Raw genomic sequence first — 20,007 nt, 5'->3', positions numbered from 1 at the left:
CACAGTGTGGCTAGCACCTCAGCAGGTGAGACATGGAGAGAGGAAAAAACATGAATGCCTACTGGAGTTATTTAGAGTAAATATAAACAATATATATCTAAGAATTAAGATAAATATAAGAACTCATCACCTAAAATCATGACCACCATACATTATACCAGCAATAATTATAATTCTATCAACTGTCTTTTCAGATGAGAGTATAAAACCATCCGGTCATCTTCTAACCGGTTGGAGTAGTTCACGTCTAATACTTCAGAAACTCCCGTAACTGTCCAGCATGGGATTTGGGGATCTTTTTCACTCTGAAACGCTGAAAACTGATGAATAATATTGGCTTCAGTATTCTGACCCACAAACAGTTTTTTCAGTCTTGGGATTTTCCTAATACTTCATACCTCTCTGACACTTCCATTATTTCCCAGTGCTTTCCAGAGCCCTCGTCCCTCGGGTGACACTCACACTGGCCCTGAGGGAGCCAGGGCAGGCATCAGTACCCCACTTTACAGAGAAACCTGAGACTCAGGGAAGTGACTCCACTACAGGTCATATGGCTATTACCGTGTTTCCCCGAAAATAAGACCTAGCTGCACCAACAGCTCCAATGCGTCTTTTGGAGCAAAAATTAATATAAGATCTGGTCTTATGTAAGACCGGGTCTCATAGTAAAATAAGACTGGATCTTATATTACATTATATAAGATCCAGTCTTATATTATAGTAAAATAAGACCGGGTCTTACGTTCATTTTTGCTCCAAAAAAATGCATTAGCGCTGACGGTCTGGCTAGGTATTATTTTCGGGGAAATACAGTAGCGATTAAATGAGGGACTAGAAACTATCCCAGTCCAAGCCTCTTTCTCCCACACTAATGGATGGGAATTGCTTCTATCAATTTGTGCATTAGCAATCCACATCCTTTCGACTTCTGGTGGTTTAGTTAACAAGGTGACTGGAAAGGAATGGCTCTACTTTTACTCCTCCAATATAAAAATCTCTTAAGTTGTGAAGTAAGAAAAATTACTTTCTTCACAGTCCACTCTCTAAACCTGAGCATGGCCCTATAATGCCTTTAAGAAACTGGGGATAAAAACAAACATCCTGCATGGACCCTGAAGCGTACGAGGGAAGGGAGCAGAGGGAGGAGTCACCCCTCACGCCGCCCACCAGGCAGAAGGCACTTCAGACAATGTCCTCAGCAGGGTGGTGGAAGGGGCGAGTGCCCAGGGTGGAGAACAGGTGCCAGTTCCGCAGGAAGCCCCGATTGTACTGGCCTGGGTCCACGACGAGCCCACACAGGAGCCGGCGCCCCGTCTTCTGCCGGAGGGCCTGCTGGACTTCCCTCTCGGTCACATTGTAACTGATGTTTATCAGCTGGATCAGGAAGATGTAGGCCATGCCAGCGGTGATGATCACCGAGTACCACACACAGGTGAAGGACAGGGCCGAGCTGGAGGCGGAATGGGGGCGTCAGGGCAGCCGGTCTTTTCACATTCAGAAAGCGCGCACTGTTCTGACATTTCTACACATGTAGTACTTGGGCACCTTCCCCAGTTGCTCCACTGGAAAACACTTTTCTATCCTCAAAATGCCAATAACCTGTTTAACTCATGGCCATTAACATGTTCTGTTTATTTTATAATCATTGGTGCCTCTTTTTCTAGTATGTTCTACTAGAATAGCAAGGTTTTTGTTTGTTTGTTTTTTGCATTTTTGTACCCCCACACAACCAACACAGCGCCTGACATAACAGCATTCAAAATCTGTTTGTTGAATGGATAATTCCTAATTCGTTCTTAACTCCGGATTAAACGAAGGCACCACGAGATTGCTATAAACATCCTCAGGAAGCTATGGTGGGAACCCAGGCACGGTGCTGAAGTCCTTAATTTCAATTCTTTTTCAGCCCAATGACAACTCCCCAAACTAGAAGCCCTTTACTTGTAAGATGTGTAGGCACACCGTCACACTTCAAATTCAGCTTCCTAAAGCCAAACAGAATCACACGGGACAAGAAAGCTCCTTTCAGCTCATTAGTAAAGACTGTGAGAGGAGGCTAGCGGTTAACGCCTGCCAATTGAATATTTTCACTCAAAGATTTCCAAGGAGTTACATGGAAATAAATTCATTCAGAATCTGCACTTGTTAAGCCAAAAGGCACCTTGGAGATGATTACATCACCACAAAGATGAGGCCAGCTGAGGCCCCGCTGGGAGACATGAGTCGCCGTACAGAGCAGTGAGAACCAATGGCAGGATTGCGTTCGGCATTTCAGTGGCCCACAGAAAGTCTACAAAACCCAAGCTTTGTAACATGCTCTGCGTTAGGACATCTGTCACAACCTACTAAGAACAGTAATTACTGAAGAATTCCAGTGTTACTGAAAAATTTCACAACCTACTAAGACTCTCAACATAGAGAAAGAAAGAACTTCCCCTGGCGGGGGGAAACAATCTATTGTAATAACGCTCATACATGTCTACATCTAGGATGGCCGTGGAGATCGGGCCACAGACTAACACAAAGACCTGCATGGGGCACTGTGTAGAGAAAGCAGGGATTGCTCTGAAAACAGAGAGGAGAAAGAAAAGGACTGTGGGGGCAGAGTTGCCCCAGCTCAGATACGACCCGAGAAAACCACAGAGCACCCACATCAGAGGAAAACAGTAGAAGGGAGGAAACAAAGAAAGGCAGGGACTCAGAGGCCGTGGTTTTCAGGGGAGGGGGCGGTTCAGGCCAAAGGGGAAAACGCCCAGCTTCTGCCAAAGTATGGAGAACTTCACAATACAGAAATGTGCCTAAACTAATAATGCTGAAGGAAATTTTGACCTAGATACCACAGTAATCAGGAGTGGTAATTTTTTTAAATGTGGAACAGGGAAAACCAACAGATTAAATAGAAAAGAAAGGTTATAGAGATTATAAGCACTTCACAAAAGGGTCAGCAGTAAATGAAGCTAGGGCTAAAAAGCACCAGAAAGCAGCAGTAAAGTAAGGAGTTCCGTGATATTTATGACGAAATGAACCACATACACACCCTGGGATTTGTATTTGCTTATTTTAGTTTCACTGTCACTTGCTTGGGCACGTGACGCTGGAAGTCCCTGAGGAAGCCTGCTCCTACTTGTACAGTACTAGTTCCTCACTTTTTAAGGGTCAATGATCCTTCTGACATTATCCTAGAAAAATGCACCTATGCATTGCACTATTTTGTTGGCAATTTCCGGGCTCCTCAGCAGCCCCACAGCCTGTCTGAGGTTTTGGTTGAGAAGTCTGAGCCTAGCAGCCGACCGCAGCCCCTTACGTTAATGACGACACCCCTTCCCTTCTCCGTGGACCTCAGGCTGCGGTAACCCCATCTCACCTGTAATTGGCATACACTCCAGGACAATAGAAGAGAGCTGTGAAGACACTTCTATCTCTACAGATGGTGTCCAAGGTCAGCGTGATCCCGTACACCGAGGTGAGCAAGAAGATGGAAAGGGCAAGTACAAACGCTCGATGATTTGATTCTCCGACACAGCTATTTATCCTCAAAACAGCAGAGGGGGGAAAAGCAAACATGTTTTTAAAAGTTCTCTCTATAACTCACATAATAAAAAAGCTTTTAAAACAGGAATAGTGTGAATTTCAGTTATTAAAAAGTTCTCTTATTTTTCAATTTTAGGGAATTAAAACTTTGTCCACTGAGAGACAGTCTTACAGTCTCTGCTCTTTGAAAAGTGAAATTATACCATTAATTCAAGGACGAGACTAAGTAAAAAGCAGAGCTGGGCGAAGAATCTCTAAAGATTAGTATGTGAATTCTATTATCCAGCTATGAACAGAGTTAATATTGTAATCACCATGATAAGGGTGATTGATCAGAGTTATAAAAACCAAAAAATGCTAAATCAGAAGTATTACACAGCATGGGAAAATATATATTAAATATATATATGGATCCCAAGAGGTTAAAACATGGTGCAGGGTGGAGAACAGCTCGATGATATGCAGACTTGTTAGGTAAAAAGAGTTCGTGTCACAGCCATTTGTAGGGCAGGATGTACAGAGACGCCAGGATGCCCCAGCGGGTGAGGCTGGCAGGCTCTCTGCAAATGAGCACTTGTAAACGGGCCACACACTCACACACACTCACACACATGAATAAATGAAAAAGACATACAAGTGGAAAAATCTAAAATGAAAATACTGTTTACTCCTAAAGACAAAGCCCCAGAAAAGCGCTGTCCCCGTATTTGAGCCCTGCACTTGAGGTCCACCCCAATGCACTCCTGGCCTTTCAGCCCCTCACCCTCTCCGATGTTCCCTTCTGAGGGGGGAATATGTTACCTAACTGGAATCCTAGCCATAAGAAGCAGGATTCATTGACCACTGACTGTGTTAAAACAAAGTTGCAAACATGTTACCAACAGCAATCACACCTGAATTAATTACACTGCCTTTAGCTTAAGGTTTATTCAGTAAAGCTGCAACATTATCTGTAACAGTTGCACTTTATATCTTATGGGCCTTCGGTGTCCTCATGTGTCACTAGCCAGCAGGTAGGTGACAAAAAAGCCCATCTCCCCATCAATAAACAAATAGAAAGTTATCTGGCGAGGCCTTAACTCAATAACGTAGACTAGAAATCATCAATAGTGTTAAAATGATTAAGGATGTATGGTGAGAGGACAAAAGAATCACCTAAAAACATGGGAACACATTCTTGAACTCTGTTCAAAAGGAATAGCACAAGGAAACACTCCTATACTGATTCTGATAAATTCTTTAATAAAAAAAAAAATCACTCAACTGTAAATGCTTCTCTTTTACAAAGAAGAAGATAAGTGAGGGGCAGCTCAAAAGAGAATAACAAAAAAGAAAAAAACACCTTCAGGAAATGACTGTGAAAGAACTAAATTCGTGAAACTCAAAAAACTGATGACTAAGTGGGAACAGCATAACAGCTCACAAATATCTACAAGGTGTAAGGCTGGGAAGGAGAGAGATTTTAGGATGAAACAAGGAAGATCAAACACGGCTAGAGTCTCACGTGAAGTTACACTTTGCAAGCCTCCACATTTTTCCCACATACCAGACACAGTGATGATCCATTCTCCTCACACACATGCCACATATCCGGCAATGCCACGCTCGGGCTGGTCGCACCAGCTGGCACTTGGCACACCAGTCCTCTTTCACCTTGGTGGGGCTTCCAGCCAACATCCTGGAAGAGCCCGTTAGACCGTCCTTCAGCGTGCGGCTGTTGAGACTGCCTGATGTATCTGTGCCAGGGAACCCTTTGGTCTTCTCCTGCCCTTTTCTGTTCAGGCACTCCATTTGGCCGCTGCCTAGAGACCTGTCATTGCCCGCTGGATTTCTGAGGTAGCCTGGATTCTTCTTGGCTCTGTACAGGGCGAAGAGGATCAGAAATAACCCGCAGGTAAGAAGAGCCAGCTGAGTGGGCCCCACACGCCCTCTGGGGACCACTTCCTGCAGGAACACATAGTACATGTAGCCCAGGGAGAACAGCCCGAGGCTCAGGAAGAACAGGGTCTGCTCTTTCCTTCTGTGAGTGAGGTAGTAGTACCACAGAGCCAGCACAGGAAGGGAAGTCAAAACCACCACCCCCAGGACGAAATGCCAGGAAGCCACGCGAAGGAAGACGGGCAGGAGGATGAGAGGGGGAATGATGCTAATGTTCACTTTTTTGGCTCCTCTGAGCCAAGGAATTCGGAGGCGATCAGAGAGCGTCTCCATGATTCTTTCACAAGTCTCTGGCTGCACGGATTTACACGTAATCCATCTATTCAGAAAGAACACAAAGAGAAGGTATTTCATGTAGGTTTGTTGAATTAAAAACCACTGAACACTGGAGGCCAAACAGCAGGCAAAATGATAAGAGGCCAAAGGCCACGTATTCTGCTTCCTGACTACGAAACATGAGCTTTGTAGGTTCATGTATCATTTTTTAATATGAACGAGAAGATGTTTAATTAACAGTTGAAAACTAGTTCTCCAGGAAACAAATTCACATATATACACACATTTTCCAAGCAAGTACTGTTTAGACGTGGTTGGGTGGGTATGTACAGACATAGAAGTCTCAAAAAATTTCACAATCTCGTATGAAGAGATGGGAACTTATATATCAGATAAGGGACAAAGCGGCAAAATCACCCAGTGAACTATGATGGTCAAACATCACAAGGAATGCGCAGAGGAGAGTGAGCATTTCTGGGTGGAGCCATCAGAGGGGCCCTTGCTGCAAAGGTGGGATCTGTGCTCCACCTTGACAGCTGGTTTGCAGTTATACAGGTGGAGAGGGAGGGAGGGAGCCTTCCAGGGGACAGACGTGTACAGCACAAAACTCGTCCTGGGCCCAGGGAGTAAACCAGTTCCATAGGGACAGGGGTCTGCATAGGGAAGAATGGAGATCAAACTAATATGACTCAAATGACTACACTTGGTGGACCCATGGTAGTCTTGACTTTTTTCCTGCACACTTAGGCTAGTAAGGAAAGGAACAGTTTAAGAAATGATAACACTGATTTCAGACAATTGAAACAAAAATAGGGATAGAACTTGGAAGTGGGAAATAACTATATGGGGGTCATCCAGAGCAGTGGGAGAGTGGAAATGCTAGGAGCCTATCTCCAGAGAAGCGTATGGAAAGAGCAGAGGAGAGAACTCAGGGACAGCCCAGGTCTCGAGGGCTGGGAGGGAGGACGAGTTAGCGGGTTAATGGAAGAGCTGCGGTCTTGAGTGATAGAGATTATGGAAGCAGAATCATCTCTCCATTCATTAGCACAAAGTGCTCCCTTTTCTCAGTATGGATTTTAGACTAAGTCTAAAGAATCTATGTTTAAAGACACCTGTAAAAAAGACTACATTGTCAAGTTAGAATTGCAAGAAGGTTATGGGGTATTCAGGTGTCAAGACCACAGTGGTCCCCAAGAATGCTCTTCATAGCTAAATTAATGCACCAAGTTCTAAATCAGCAATCTGCCATTGCAATGACTTTTTAAAGCAGAAGTAACTATTAATGGGAAAAGCAAGTTTCCAACATCCTTATTCTTCCCACGTTATGCTTTCCATATGGCGACAATTTTTAAATATATAATTACTCAGAAAATGGATTAAAAAATGGATAATTGCTTAGAAATAACATATATAAAAATATGTAATTACTTAGAAAATGGAAAAAGATCGTTTCATACAAAATTTTTTCACCGATGTTAAAAATTATCCTTTTGGACAGTAATTTCCATCACTTGGGATAAGAGTGAAAATAAAAGCCAAATACAATAGCATTGAATGAGGCAGTGTTACTGCTCATGTTGAAAGTAGCCAGTACAAAGGAGGGAGGTGCCTTCTGGTTGGATTTCCTCCCCAGAAACAACGGGTGAAACCAGTTCCAACAGCAGGAAAATGATCTTGCAACCCTCAAGGCCCTTTGTGGCCAGGTGCAGTCCAGTCTCAAGTAGTCAGTCTCTAAATGCTGAGACCACTGAGAACGTACAAACTTTCTGGTACTAATATGTTCCTTTTAAAATTACTGCCAGATTCTGCTGGCCTGCATTTTATTTTTTTAATACATTTTATACATTTAACTTGACCTTCATCTGCCTGTTCTCTCCATCATCATCTCCCCTCATACGAAAAATAATAATGTCCTAGTACACTGAGCTGAGCAGTTGTGCACAACTGAGTAATTCATCCTTATAAAATCCTCACCCTTGACATAGAAGACAAGTCTCAATCTTAGACACTTGGAAATAGACTCGAGCAAATTCTAGTGCTCTGGTCGGCTATGCTGCAAGTACACATGGTAGCTCTCAAAAGGGATAGTGGAGTCGGCATCAAGAAACACTGCTCTTACCTATCACACCCTTCATCCAGATCTTGGCAATCACACAAACAGGCAGCCACGTGGTTCTTTTCTCCATTTCGATCTATGTACTCGCAGCAGCACAGGGGCTCTAATTCAGGTTCTTCCGCTTTGTTTTTCTTCACTGGCTTCATACTGCCCTTCTGTGTCATGATTCCCACCTGTCACCATGAGGCGTAAGAAGCCCTCAAAAGGTGAAGGTGGAAAGAACACAACTCACATCTTGTAAACACATCCACGCCTCTCTGATTAACCGCCAACGCCTGAGAAATCAAAAATGAAAAGAGGGGGAGGGGGTCCCATTTTCATCAAGCTTTTCTGACTCGGCTTGACCAGACAGGGAGCTCTTGGGCTCTAGGAGCTCCAAGCCGTCCTCACCACCTCTTCCCATCCAGGGCAGGCTCCGTCTGGGCACCAGCCGTTCCCATGGTGACAGCCGACCACGCTGCCGGGGACAGCCGGGACGCGGGTGGCTGCGCGCACCTGCTGGTGTGTGCTCGGGAGGGCCGACCGGTCCTCACCCGAACCTGGGCGCAGGTGGAAACTCACCCTCGGGGCCGCGGGCAGAGACGTAGCGGTTACCGCTGGGGCCGGCGGACGCGTCCGGCTGCAGGGGGCCAGGGACCCGGCTAGGGGTGGGGGGGGCAGCCGGCGCCCGGACAGCGCTCGGAGTCGCGGTCCCACCCAGCTTTTCCATCCGCGCTTCTCTACTCCAGCCCCGCACAGGGAGCGCCTCTCCCGTCCCCACAAACCTTGAGGACGTGGGCGGGCCGCGAGCACCGCCCCGCCCCAACAATGACCTTGGAAGGGAAGTTACCTGCGCTCCAGGGCCGAGGTGCGGCTGCAGCCGAAGAAGCCAAAGCAGAGGGGAGAACGGTCGGCTCCTCCGGAGGCGCGGACGTGTCCGATCTCTGCTCCGCGAAGCTCCCGGCGTGATGGCTGGAGTCTCCGGGACCCCGACTCTGCTCAGCCGCCCCCTCGCCGCCGCCGCTGCCCACCTGTGACTACAGCCCGCCGCGGTCCGGGCGGTGCTCCCGCGTCCCCGCCGCACTCCGGCAAGTCCGCGCGCGCTTCCGGGTGCCCCGCCCCCGGCGCCCGGGATCCCCACCCACCCGCACGTGCGCCTCCCCCGGCCGGAGGAGCCCGCCGGCGAGGCCCCTCCCCCGGCAGGCGGCCCCGGCGCCCGGAGGAGAGGAGGAGCAGAGGACCGGCTTCCGAAAGCGGGTCCCGACGGCGGGGCGCAGGGCGGGCCCGGCCCGTCCCATCCCGCCCCCGAGTCGGCAGCCCGGACCCAGCTGGGCCTCGCAGGTGCCAGCGGGCGGCGCGTGGGCGGGGCAGCCTCCAAAGCCCTCGGGCCCGGGAGGGGTTGAAACGGGAATACGGGAAACTGGAGACTTGGAGGATTTCCGAAGTACTGAGACCCAAAGGGCAGCCAGCCCTCATTCAGACGCCCGCAATAGGCGTTGGGGGAGATCTCCACGACCAGATGTTACCGAGGTACCAACCCCAAATTCGCTACACTTCCCTTAAAGGTCCATAACTGTCCTGATGTGATAATTATCCAACTTGTTCATTTATTTCTGGTGAGCCGTCTCTACATTAGACCCGCAAGCCTATCTAGTACTTCGGTTCCAGTAGACTGCATATTTGAAATGATATGGCTCTAAGATGAGAGTCTTCTTTGGGTTTTATTTTAGCACAAAATTTTGAAAAGAATGTAGGCCAGTGTACGTGTTTTCACTTCAGCAGGGTTTCTACCTTTTTTTTTTTTTTTAACAGAAAAAGAAGGAAAAAACGACAACTCGGAGATTTGGGGACTTACTAGTATTCAATTTACATAACTCAAAACAATTACTGAATTCTGCATGCATACATATTTAGTCATAGGTAATTTATAAAGCAAGTTACTTTGGTCATTATCTTTGAGGTATGTAATGAAGTACAACTTTTTAAGAAACATCTCAAAAATATTCAGCTTCACTGATCATTTTTGTGAATTTAACAGAGAACAAGGTTTCAAGTTTATAATCCAGTCAGTCTTGCTCACAGCCAGACACCTCATAAATCCTTATCAAACCCCCCCCCCGTAAGTATTACAATGGTACCCCAAAGTAGGTGAGTTGCGATTCACCCACAGAAACCCATTTTCCCTCTAATCGAGTCAATCCTTTCATTCTCTACAGGCATCTCAGAAATGATTATAACCATCCCATGTGTCTGTGGTGACTGGGAAAAAAAGAAATTTAAAGGCAATAGTTGTTCAAACAGTAATATATACAAATTACTCTTTCTCTTGTCCCAGAGACATATATGCCTTGTATTGACACACATATGCCCAAAACCTTTTTATGAAAGAGACAAAGCTTGTGTGTGGCTTCCTTCAGTGTCAATGCACTTGTATTGAGAGATCAGGTACCCAAATTTTTTGTTAAAGCGCTAAAGTTTGTGTCTGGCTTATAAGTTAATGAGTTAAACAAGCCATACATATGAATGAATAAATGAAGCCATATGTGACCACTGAAAACTAATCCACAAATTATTTTCAACCAGATGGCTTACTTCCACCTGAAAGAGTGCTAAGCTGAAGCCAAGCTTAGTTCAAGTATTTATTTGATCTGTCACTAAGTGCCCAGATATTAACCTAATCTTCTGGTTTTTAAAACTCAGAGCATTCTTCATTTTAAGTATTGGTATCCTACTCTGTTCCTTTTCTGAAATTGATACTTTTGCCATTTGATGTATAAAGAGGCAAGATAATCTCACTTCTGATAGCTACCTGAAGAAGAAACAACTATTTCTTTCATGAAGATAAAACATGGCTGAAGAACCTTTCAGATAATAATCATCAACATGCAGAGTCAAAAGGTCTGACCATTGAATTTGCATGCTAAGTTAATGAAGATATTGTAATATTTATAGTACACAAACCTAGAAATGTTATATGCCGGAAAATAGATCCTTCAAAATTCGTAATGATTTAGAGGTTTCTTCTTACATTATCTTCTTTAGCCTCTTGAATGTATCTCGACTGAAAGCAGACACATACATTGGACACATACTGATTCTATGTTAACAGATAAAGCATCAAACTTCAAACCTCACTGTAGAAACGAGGCCATATCACTCAGTTCAGAGTGTCTCATTTTCTTTTCCTATCACAGAAACTCAAATCCACAATGTATTTCATGCGTCACTGGAGAAATTCACAGCTTAAAATTAGGTATAAGAAGTGAAAGGATGGATTCTTAAGGCCATCAGAGACTAATTATAATATCTAACAAATGTTATTTTAAAAAATGTTCATATTAGAAGTACCAGTAATGAGAAAATATGGAAATGTTCCTATGACAATTAAAATCCTTCATCTTCTGGTTTTTCTCCTGGATGTTTTCTTTTAGTTCCAAGTATCTCTACATTTTCAGTCCTTAAGATCACTAGCTGTCCACAGTCATGCCAGCCTTGTTCTTATTTAGTAGATCAAAGGTTCTCTGAAGCATAATGAGTGAGTTCTTCAACTGCAAACATAATAATTTTCAAAATCAGATTGTTTCAAGTTTTCTGATTATTTTTATGCCAAAAGTTTACATTTACATTTAACATAATTTTGTTTCTACTGATGCTAAATGAAAAACAATATAAAAACACCTGATTCCTCAGAGTATCTGGCAGTATGATCTATAGGATCTTCCCATTTGCTGTAGTACTGCATTGCTTCCTACAATGTACTGTGTATTTTGCCTCCCACTACATCCCTTAATCAAATTATCCAAAGTGAAAGCCTTGTTATTTAAATGGTTTCTGAAGTTGCAAGGGTCTCACTCTCTCCTAAATAACTCTCCACTTCCAGGCCTGTGCTTACGATTATCCTCTTGTTTGTCTTATCTAAAACTCACTCACCCCAACTGTCTCTATGTAGTTTTCCCTAATCATCCTGCCTTTAAATTCCCAAAGCATTACTATTTACTTTGACACTTAATTTTGTACTTTTTTATAGCCTTTAACAACACACATGTCATCTGATTTCTCTAATAAAATTGTATGCAACTTGAGAGCAAGAATTACGTCTTATTCTTTGCATTCATTCATTCATTCATTCAAATATTTATTGCTTATCTATTCCGTGTTGGGCACTGTGCTAAGCACTGGGTATGCAGTGGTGAACCAAACAGACACTGTCTGGCCTTCATGGAGCTTACAGACTAGTGAGGGATAAAGTAAAACAAATAATCACACACAAATAGGTACTTACACATTGTATTAAGTTTTTGACTTGAACAACTGGAGGATGCTAGCATCATTTTCTAAAATTAGGTCAACTAGAGAATTGGGTTGGCTCAGGATGAAAATGGAATTCTGTTTAGGACATGATCAGTTGAGATGCCTGGTAGCATCTGGGTGAAGATACCAAGCTGGCAAGTCACTGTATGAGTCTGGAGCTCAGGGAAGAGTTCAGGGTGAGGGAGATGGATTTGGGAGTCAATGGCATATGTGGTATTCCAAGTTAAGGGATTGAATGCACCTAAAGGGGCAGCACAGAAGAGAATCTAACAGAGCCTGGGGCATTGGGCCAGGAAGAGGTCAGGGAGAGGAGATGGTTTTAAAACAAAAAGTAGTTTTACATTATGCTAAGTAAAAGAAGCCGGTCACAAAAGACCATATCTTGTATGATTCCATTTATAGGAAATGTCCAAAATAGGCAAATTTATGGAACTAGAAAATCAATTAGTGCTTGCCAGGTGCTTGAGAGAGTGAGAGATGGGAGTGACTGCTAACGGGTCTGGGGTTTCTCTCCGGGGTGATGAAAATGCTCTGGAGTGATAGTGCTGATGGCTGCATAACCTTGTGAGTATACTAAAAATCCTCTAAAAGGGGAATTTTACAATATATGAACTATTTCACCATAAAGCTGGGTTTTAAAGAAAGCAAGAGTAGATACATTTTAAGAAAAGAGAGGTCAGCTCTATCAAAATGCTGACACTGTAAGGTGAAAACTAAAAAAAGTACATTAATGTTAAAAGCCAGAGAGGTCACTGGGGACCTTAGCTCAAGCAATATCAGTGGAAGATAGCGGGGACGAAAACAAGGTAGGAGTGAGCTGAAGAGTGAGAAGTGGATTAAATACATATCTCCAGTTTTTTCCCCTCCTGAAACCCCACTAAAAGCACCGTAAGGGGACTTTTTTAAAAGACATAAGCCACAAAGGGGGGCGGGGAGAACATAAAAAGTGACAACTGCAACACAACTTTGGAAACTGGAAAACAGATGGATGACTTAGCAGGCCTGAAAAAGCTGAATCCTAAGTTAACAGTAGAGAAGCTGAGAACCAACCAAATTTACCCTGAAGAATCCTCAAAAGCCTCAGGAATTGATGGCCAGGAATCTTTGAAAGTAGGAATCAGGAGGAAGGGGATTGAATGAACCTTTGGACATCTGACCTCTCCTACTACCAGGGCAGAAGCCTAAAATTTTATTTTCTGGAGAGGATAAAACAGAGGGTCTCCAGCTGTCTGGCTCGGGGGACACCAAGACATAATTAAGGACAGTGGTATCATATCAAAATCGGGGATTAAATGAGTAAAGTGTATACCGAATGTTGAGACCATCCTCTCTGCCCTGACCTCACCCCCATCCCTCTTCTTTCACTCAGCTTCTAAATGCTAGCAGCCAGTCCTTATTCCTCCAGATAGGAGACTGAAAGAGTCGTCTTTGTGGAAACTCATCGATCCAAGAGGAAACACCTAAAAATACTGAGATCAGGATTTCTCAACCAACAGTCCAGCCAAGTCTACAGAGAAGGTCAGGGTAGACCAGCGTGACCCACATGTTAGGAGCTTCTGATTCACTCAAGCAGACAACCAGCGACTACAGACATCTAAAGAAGTCCTCTAACACTAAGGATATAAATCCAAGGATTTTGATGGAAAATGAGTATGCAAAAAGAAGAAAAATATGTTTTTAACTATCACTAATATAGTCAGAGAGATAAAAGAGATTATAGTTATTTTAAAAGATCACAGTGTCATAAAAAAATTCAAGGGACTCATAGCTCTTTGAAATTAAAAACTTGTTAGCAAAAATTGAAAAACCCAATAGAAGAATTTGAAGAATGTGTTGAGGAAATCGCTGAGGAAGCAGAACAAAAAAGCAGAGATGGAAGCTTGAAACAAAAGGTCAGAAGATTAGACAACCTGTCACAGAAGGCCAACATCTGAATTTTAGGAGCTGTGGATAGTAGAGGGAGGGAAATCATCACCTATATAACTCAATACTTCCCAGAACTAAAGGGCATGAGTCTCCAGATTAAAGGATTAGGAATGATTATATCCTCAGCATTCTCAATAGTAACACTGAAAAGTAAAAGACAATGGAGCAATGACTTAAAAGTTCTGTAGGAACATTATTTCAAAGTTAGAATTCTATCCCCAGCCAAACTATTATAATCAAGGGGAAGGACAGAATAAAAAATTTTCAGACAGGTGAAATCTCAAATATTACCTCCATACTCTCTTTCTCAGGAAGCTATGAGAGGACATACTCCATTAAAAGGAGGAAGTAAATCAAGAAAGCAGAACACAAGAAAGTAGGAAACAGGAGATGGGCAACAAGAACCCCCAGGATGATAGCTGTGCACCCACACAGCGGGCCACTGGACCTGACTGGAGCCAGTGAGAGGCTACAATACAATAGGTGAATGAGGATTATGAGAGATTTATACAACAGAGCATTAGGGATGAAATAGTTATAAATAATACTGATAAAATAATCAACTGTAATGAAATTCAGGGATAAGAAAAAGCACGGAAAAGAAAAAGTCATAGTTTATTCTATGGCACAGCTCAGAACAGGAAACTTAGTCAAAACAAAGCAAGTATTGAATATTGATCTAACCCAAATTATAACTTCACTTGGGAGAATGGGGGAATTAGAAATGAGGGCAAGACGAGGTGAAAGGAAACAAAATTCTTGTGTTCCATAACTGGAAGACAAAAGATAATATCTAAAACTGAAAAATCAAGAAATATCAATACATGCTTGTTGATAAATATGGAGGTAAACAAAAGAATAAAAATTAAAGATTGCTTCTTTCGGAAAGAAATGGAGAAGAGAGTGATGAGATTGCTGTTTTTCTCAACAAATCTTGTAGAACAAGTTAACTCTGAACAAGAGATTTTGAAGAAAATAAAAACTTTAAAAAATGAATGGGTTAAGAGGAACAAAGGAGTGACAGCAGAGTAAGCAACTCTGAAAGATCTCAACTGTGAAAGGAAGTAAAGATGATGAGTAGACAAGAGAAGGATATGGATGATGTAGGTTTTTAATGTAGGAGATAATAGAGCCGGGTCATGTGCTGATGGTAAAAGTCCAGTTGAATGAGGGAGACTAAAAATGGGGAAGCTGGCAGGTGCACGGGGTCTCCTGCTCACATACGTAGGGACTTGCCTCCCACAGGCAGAGAAATGCTTCTAACAGGAGTGGAGAAGATAAGGGAGCAGTGACAGGAAGGTCTGTAGATTTGGTTATAGAAGGAGAGGGAAAGTCACTTTTTTCCTTGAGGCATAGTCATCAGTTGAGAGTGAGGGGGAAATGGGAGGCGAGGATGAGCAGAGAAGTGAGACCATGATGTACTCCTTGATGACGGTGGGAGGAGAAGTTACTAAGGAACTGTAGAGACTGTGCAGCTGAAGAACGCCTCCTTGAAGTTGTCAACTTCACTGCCCCACATGCTATCCTAAGAAAGACTCAATAACTGAATCTTATACAAACCAACCCTACACAGACAAGAAAAGGATGAAAGGAGATAAAGCAAAATATTAGCAGTGATTATGTCTGAATGCTAGAACTATACGTTTTCTTCTTCTATTCTCTCTGTTTCAATTTTGAAAAGGAAGCAGGTGTATTATAAGGAAATATTAATCTTTATTTTTCAAAGGGAATCCTGTTTTGGTTCATGGAACTAAGCAGCACGCACTGATGACACTATGTTCAAGAGATAATGTTTATAGCAAAACACTGAAATAACCTAAATGTTCATTCTTCAGTGGAGAACTGGTAAAATAATTAGGGCACGTCTAAACAGTTGAATTCTCTGCAACTGTTAATAGAAGAGGAGGCACTTTATCTGTTGATATGGAAATATCTCCAATATATATGGTTAACAGATAAAAACAGATAAAAACAAAATAATGAACAGTGTATACAGTATCTACCACTTCTACAAAATGAGTTAATATTAAGCATAAAATTTTATATAGAAGGATCAACAAAAAGAATGAAGTAGATGTACAGATATGGAAACATCTTCAAACTATAGTACAGATTGAAAAAAGGGTATGCAATGGTGTGTGTAGTATGCTCCCATTTTATAAAATATAATATACACACACACACACACACACAAGTGACTATACACATAATGTATAATACAGAAACTGGCAAGGGTAGGTACCTCTAGGAGGGTATAGGAAACACTCTCTTACAACCAGAGGAGTGACTGACCCAGCTGATTTGAGCGTCCTAACTATTAATACTTGGTCCACAGACTTGCCTACCTCTTCAAGCATCACAATGGAGTCTCGGAGCACTCCTTTTAAACGATGGGACCGATCTTTATTCTTTTGACCATTTTCTGCTCTTGACACCATGTCAGAAGCTAAACTGTAAGAAAAATACCATTGAAAAATCAGGAATAGCTGCTAACCTTTCAGTTCTAGAAATCACAGGTGCTCAATTAATTACCAAACAAAACAAGAAATTAAAATATATATATATAGGATTGCAGAATAGTTAGCAGACCAAAATCTCTAAAATTAAAATTAAGTGTTCTGCAACTAAGGAATTATTGAAGTAATAACAGGTTGGAGGTGAAAAAAGACTTACTTTAACGATTTCTCTTCTTGGATGTGGAGACGGTAAAAGGACTGAGCAGCATATTCTATCTTTGACAGCTTCAGAAACAGTGTCACATTCAACAAAACCAGCAAGAGCAAACTAGGCAGAGCAAATCATACCTGATTAGTCCACACTTATCTGGACATAAAGCACTGCTAATGCACAATATGCATGCTAAACCTTCAAAAATGTGTATTATCTACACTAGTTTCCAATTATTGTTATTATTTAAATCAATTATCTTTATTGTATGAAATAATTACTTGTAAGTATTAAGTGGATGTTGAGAAAAAAAGTAGCATGTAACTAGAGTGAAAGTCCAGTCCTCAGAGCAGTTCGGAGCGTCCGTGACCTCTCTCTATGCTGTGAATCCTGGCCAGGATTGATGTGTGACCCCCAGCTTAGAAATCTACCAGGTAAGCTTTCAGGGTCTGCTTTTCGGAGCTTTTTTTGGCTTAAGCAATTATAGACCCATAATGCTGCACCTCAAACAGGAAATGAAGATCAATATAGACTTGGTCTTAGGTAGATGATGTTGTACCCGTTATTCCCAGTGGGAGCCAAAAGAAATTTTTTAAAATTACCATTCAGCAAAAATTTATCCTAGTTCAACTTAGACAAAGGAAGTACCAAATCCCAAATATACATTAATGGTGTCATATATACATTGTTACATTCTAAATAAACTTACTCTATTGTAAGCCTTTCAAGTGAATGGATAGATTTCTTATTGTACATATACATAAATATATAGATGGCATCTCTCATTTTTCTGTTAAAATACTGACTTGCCTTTAAAAATATATAGTATTCACCATTACCCATCCAGAAGAGGATCTTTTTAAAAGTGAAAATTAAGGTAGTAGCTACAAAATAAAATCTATGAAATTATTATGGCAAAGAAATGGTATATAAATGATTTGGTATCTAGAACATTTGATATAAATTTTCTGTAAAGTAATGCAAAAGATCACTGATAATATTTACTATTCAAAACCGTCATAGCAAACCGACTTAAGCAGAGTATGAAAACCTTTTTATAAAACTCAAAGGTACAATAAACATTTTCTATGTTCTGAAATCTATAATTAGAAAAAAACAGCTAATATAATAATTTCATTCAAAAAAATACTCACCCAGAGTGTATTACCCAGTCAGAACCAATTCAACGAAATCTACTGCAATACCTCAAGATGCACATAAAGCCCTGTAGATAACAGTAATCTAAACGTGACTGGCTGAGTCAACTCCTATAGAAGACTCTGAGATTCGGACCAACTGCCTATTTCTCTCCATGTGATCCTGAGATCACTTGCATCAGAATAACCCGTGCAGTCTGTTTTAAAATACTGATTCCTGATCCCTATTCAAGACCTAGTGACTCCAGCAAAGGAAACCATCAATAAAACAAAAAGGTAGCCTGCTGAATGGGAGAAGATATTTGTCAATGATACATCTGATAAGGGGTCAATATCCAAAATTTATTTTAAAAACTCAGTCAATGCAACTCCAAAAAAACAAAACAATCCAATTGAAAAATGGGCAAAGGACCTGAATAGACATTTCTCTAAAGAGGACATACAGATGGCAAACAGACATGAAAAAATGCTCAACATCACTAATCATTAGAGAAATGCAAATAAAAACCACAATGAGATACCACCTCACCCCAGTCAAAATGGCTATCATCAATAAATCAACAAACAACAAGTGCTGGCGAGGATGTGGAGAAAAGGGATCCCTCGTGCACTGTTGGTGGGATTGCAGATTGGTGCAGCCACTATGGAAAACAGTATGGAGGTATCTCAAAAAACTGGAAATGAAACTACCTTGTGATCCAGCAATTTCACATTTAGGCATCTATCCAGAGAAATCCAAAACATGAATTTGAAAAAATTTATGCACCACTATGTTTATTGCAGTGCTATTCACAATATCCAAGACATGAAAACAACCGAAATGCCCATTGGTAGATGACTGGATTAAGAAACTGTGGTACATTTATACAATGGAATATTACTTGGCTATAAAGAAGAATGAAATCTTACCATTTGCAACGATATGGATGGACCTAGAGAACATTATGCTAAGTGAAATAAGTCAGTCGGAGAAAGACGAATACCATATGATCTCACTTATATGTGGAATCTAAAGAACTGAATAAATGAGAAAAGTAAACAGTCTCAGAGATATAGAGGAAAAACTGATGGTTGCTAGATGGGAGGGGGGATGGGGATGAAGGAAAAGGGGATGGGATTAGACAGCATAAATTGGTAACTTACAATATTGCCACAGGGATATGAAAGACAGTTTGGGGAATATAATCAATAATGTTGTAAAGATTTTGTAGGGTGTCAGATGGGCACATGTCTTATTAGGGAGACCACTTCATGCACTGTGTAGGTGCCTGACCACTGTGCTGTACACCTGAAGCTGAAGCTGAATAATATTGTATGTCAACTATAATTTAATATATATATAGTCACAGGATACGGAGTACAGCATAGGTAATAGAGTCAATGGAATTGTAATAGATATATATGATGTCAGAGGGGCAACAGATTGGGAGAGAGCGGCTATCACTTTGTGAGGGGTGAAATGTTTAACTATTACTCAGTCAACGCAACTCCAAACAAACAAAACAATCCAATTGAAAAATGGGCAAATTGTTTTGAACTCCTGAAATTAAAAAAAAAAGACCTAGTGACTCAATCTCTGGAATTGGGGCCACTGGTCTAATCAAATAGAGTAAAATAACATTATCGGGATTTCACCAGCTTGCATATATAAACATTCCCTTTAAATTTATCGAACTTCCCATAAAAACCTATGGTGGTAGAAATAAATCAGATTAGCTTAAAAAGTAAAACTATTGAATGTGTACTTGGTATTCCCTCAAATTTAATAATTCTGAAAATAATACATCAAAAACTATCAACTGAAGCATATAAAATTACTGTTTTAGTAGGCCAGAATTGGTCAAATAATGGCAATTTCTCTACAATAATATACAAATGTGCTCATATCCTTTTGGAAACTTAAAAGTGAAAGTACAGAAAAACAAATACTTACAAAATACTCATCACCACAATGAGGGCGGTGTTATAGCTTTCGATTTCCTTTTTCTTTCCTACACATCAGACACAAAAAATGTTGATTAGAATCAGGATTGTGATTACAACTGGTAAAATTTTAATTTCATTTGAAAAGAACTGGAGAAGAAATTTTAAAAATTATTTGTAAAG

The 20,007-nt window shown here is 41.5% G+C and overlaps 2 protein-coding genes across 8 annotated transcripts in view; both read right to left on the bottom strand.

The window, feature by feature from the left end:
* Positions 1-731: 731 nt before the first annotated feature.
* Positions 732-8,967, bottom strand: ZDHHC23 (zinc finger DHHC-type palmitoyltransferase 23). Of its 4 annotated transcripts, none has more exons than XM_033121645.1 (5): positions 8,691-8,967; positions 7,865-8,136; positions 5,078-5,788; positions 3,365-3,532; positions 732-1,450 (listed from the first exon to the last, which is right to left on the bottom strand). In XM_033121645.1, exons 2-5 carry the CDS (start codon positions 8,023-8,025, stop codon positions 1,183-1,185), a joined length of 1,308 nt encoding a protein of 435 aa, XP_032977536.1. In that variant the 5' UTR covers positions 8,026-8,136; positions 8,691-8,967; the 3' UTR covers positions 732-1,182. The 4 variants fall into 4 exon arrangements, with proteins under 4 accessions (XP_032977536.1, XP_032977561.1, XP_032977550.1 ...); XM_033121670.1 differs by having other exon boundaries at positions 3,365-3,523; XM_033121659.1 differs by having other exon boundaries at positions 7,865-8,034.
* A 575-nt stretch (positions 8,968-9,542) lies between these two features.
* GRAMD1C (GRAM domain containing 1C) overlaps positions 9,543-20,007 on the bottom strand; it is an 88,714-nt gene continuing 78,249 nt past the window's right edge. For all 4 annotated transcript variants that reach the window (XM_033088715.1, XM_033088731.1, XM_033088722.1 and 1 more), the window contains 4 exons: positions 19,835-19,892; positions 16,751-16,861; positions 16,423-16,528; positions 9,543-11,388 (listed from right to left, as the gene is read on the bottom strand). In XM_033088715.1, coding sequence (XP_032944606.1) covers positions 11,308-11,388; positions 16,423-16,528; positions 16,751-16,861; positions 19,835-19,892 — 356 coding nt within the window. In that variant the 3' untranslated portion in view covers positions 9,543-11,307. The remainder of the gene's footprint in view (positions 11,389-16,422; positions 16,529-16,750; positions 16,862-19,834; positions 19,893-20,007) is intronic.

The sequence above is a fragment of the Rhinolophus ferrumequinum genome, chromosome 2 (genome assembly GCF_004115265.2).
Source record: "Rhinolophus ferrumequinum isolate MPI-CBG mRhiFer1 chromosome 2, mRhiFer1_v1.p, whole genome shotgun sequence".
Taxonomy (NCBI): domain Eukaryota; kingdom Metazoa; phylum Chordata; class Mammalia; order Chiroptera; family Rhinolophidae; genus Rhinolophus; species Rhinolophus ferrumequinum.
This window is presented reverse-complemented; position numbering and strand designations above follow the sequence as displayed.

What these genes read in the sequence shown, in the direction of transcription:
- ZDHHC23 (XM_033121645.1), bottom strand. Translation starts at nt 8,025, where the DNA reads ATGACACAGAAGGGCAGTATGAAGCCAGTGAAGAAAAACAAAGCGGAA. An exon ending in ATGGATCATCACTGTGTCTG is followed by an intron (nt 3,533 to 5,077) that starts GTATGTGGGAAA and finishes TGCTGTTTTGAG; the next exon opens with GATAAATAGCTGTGTCGGAG. An exon ending in GGAGTGTATGCCAATTACAG is followed by an intron (nt 1,451 to 3,364) that starts GTGAGATGGGGT and finishes TTCCGCCTCCAG; the next exon opens with CTCGGCCCTGTCCTTCACCT.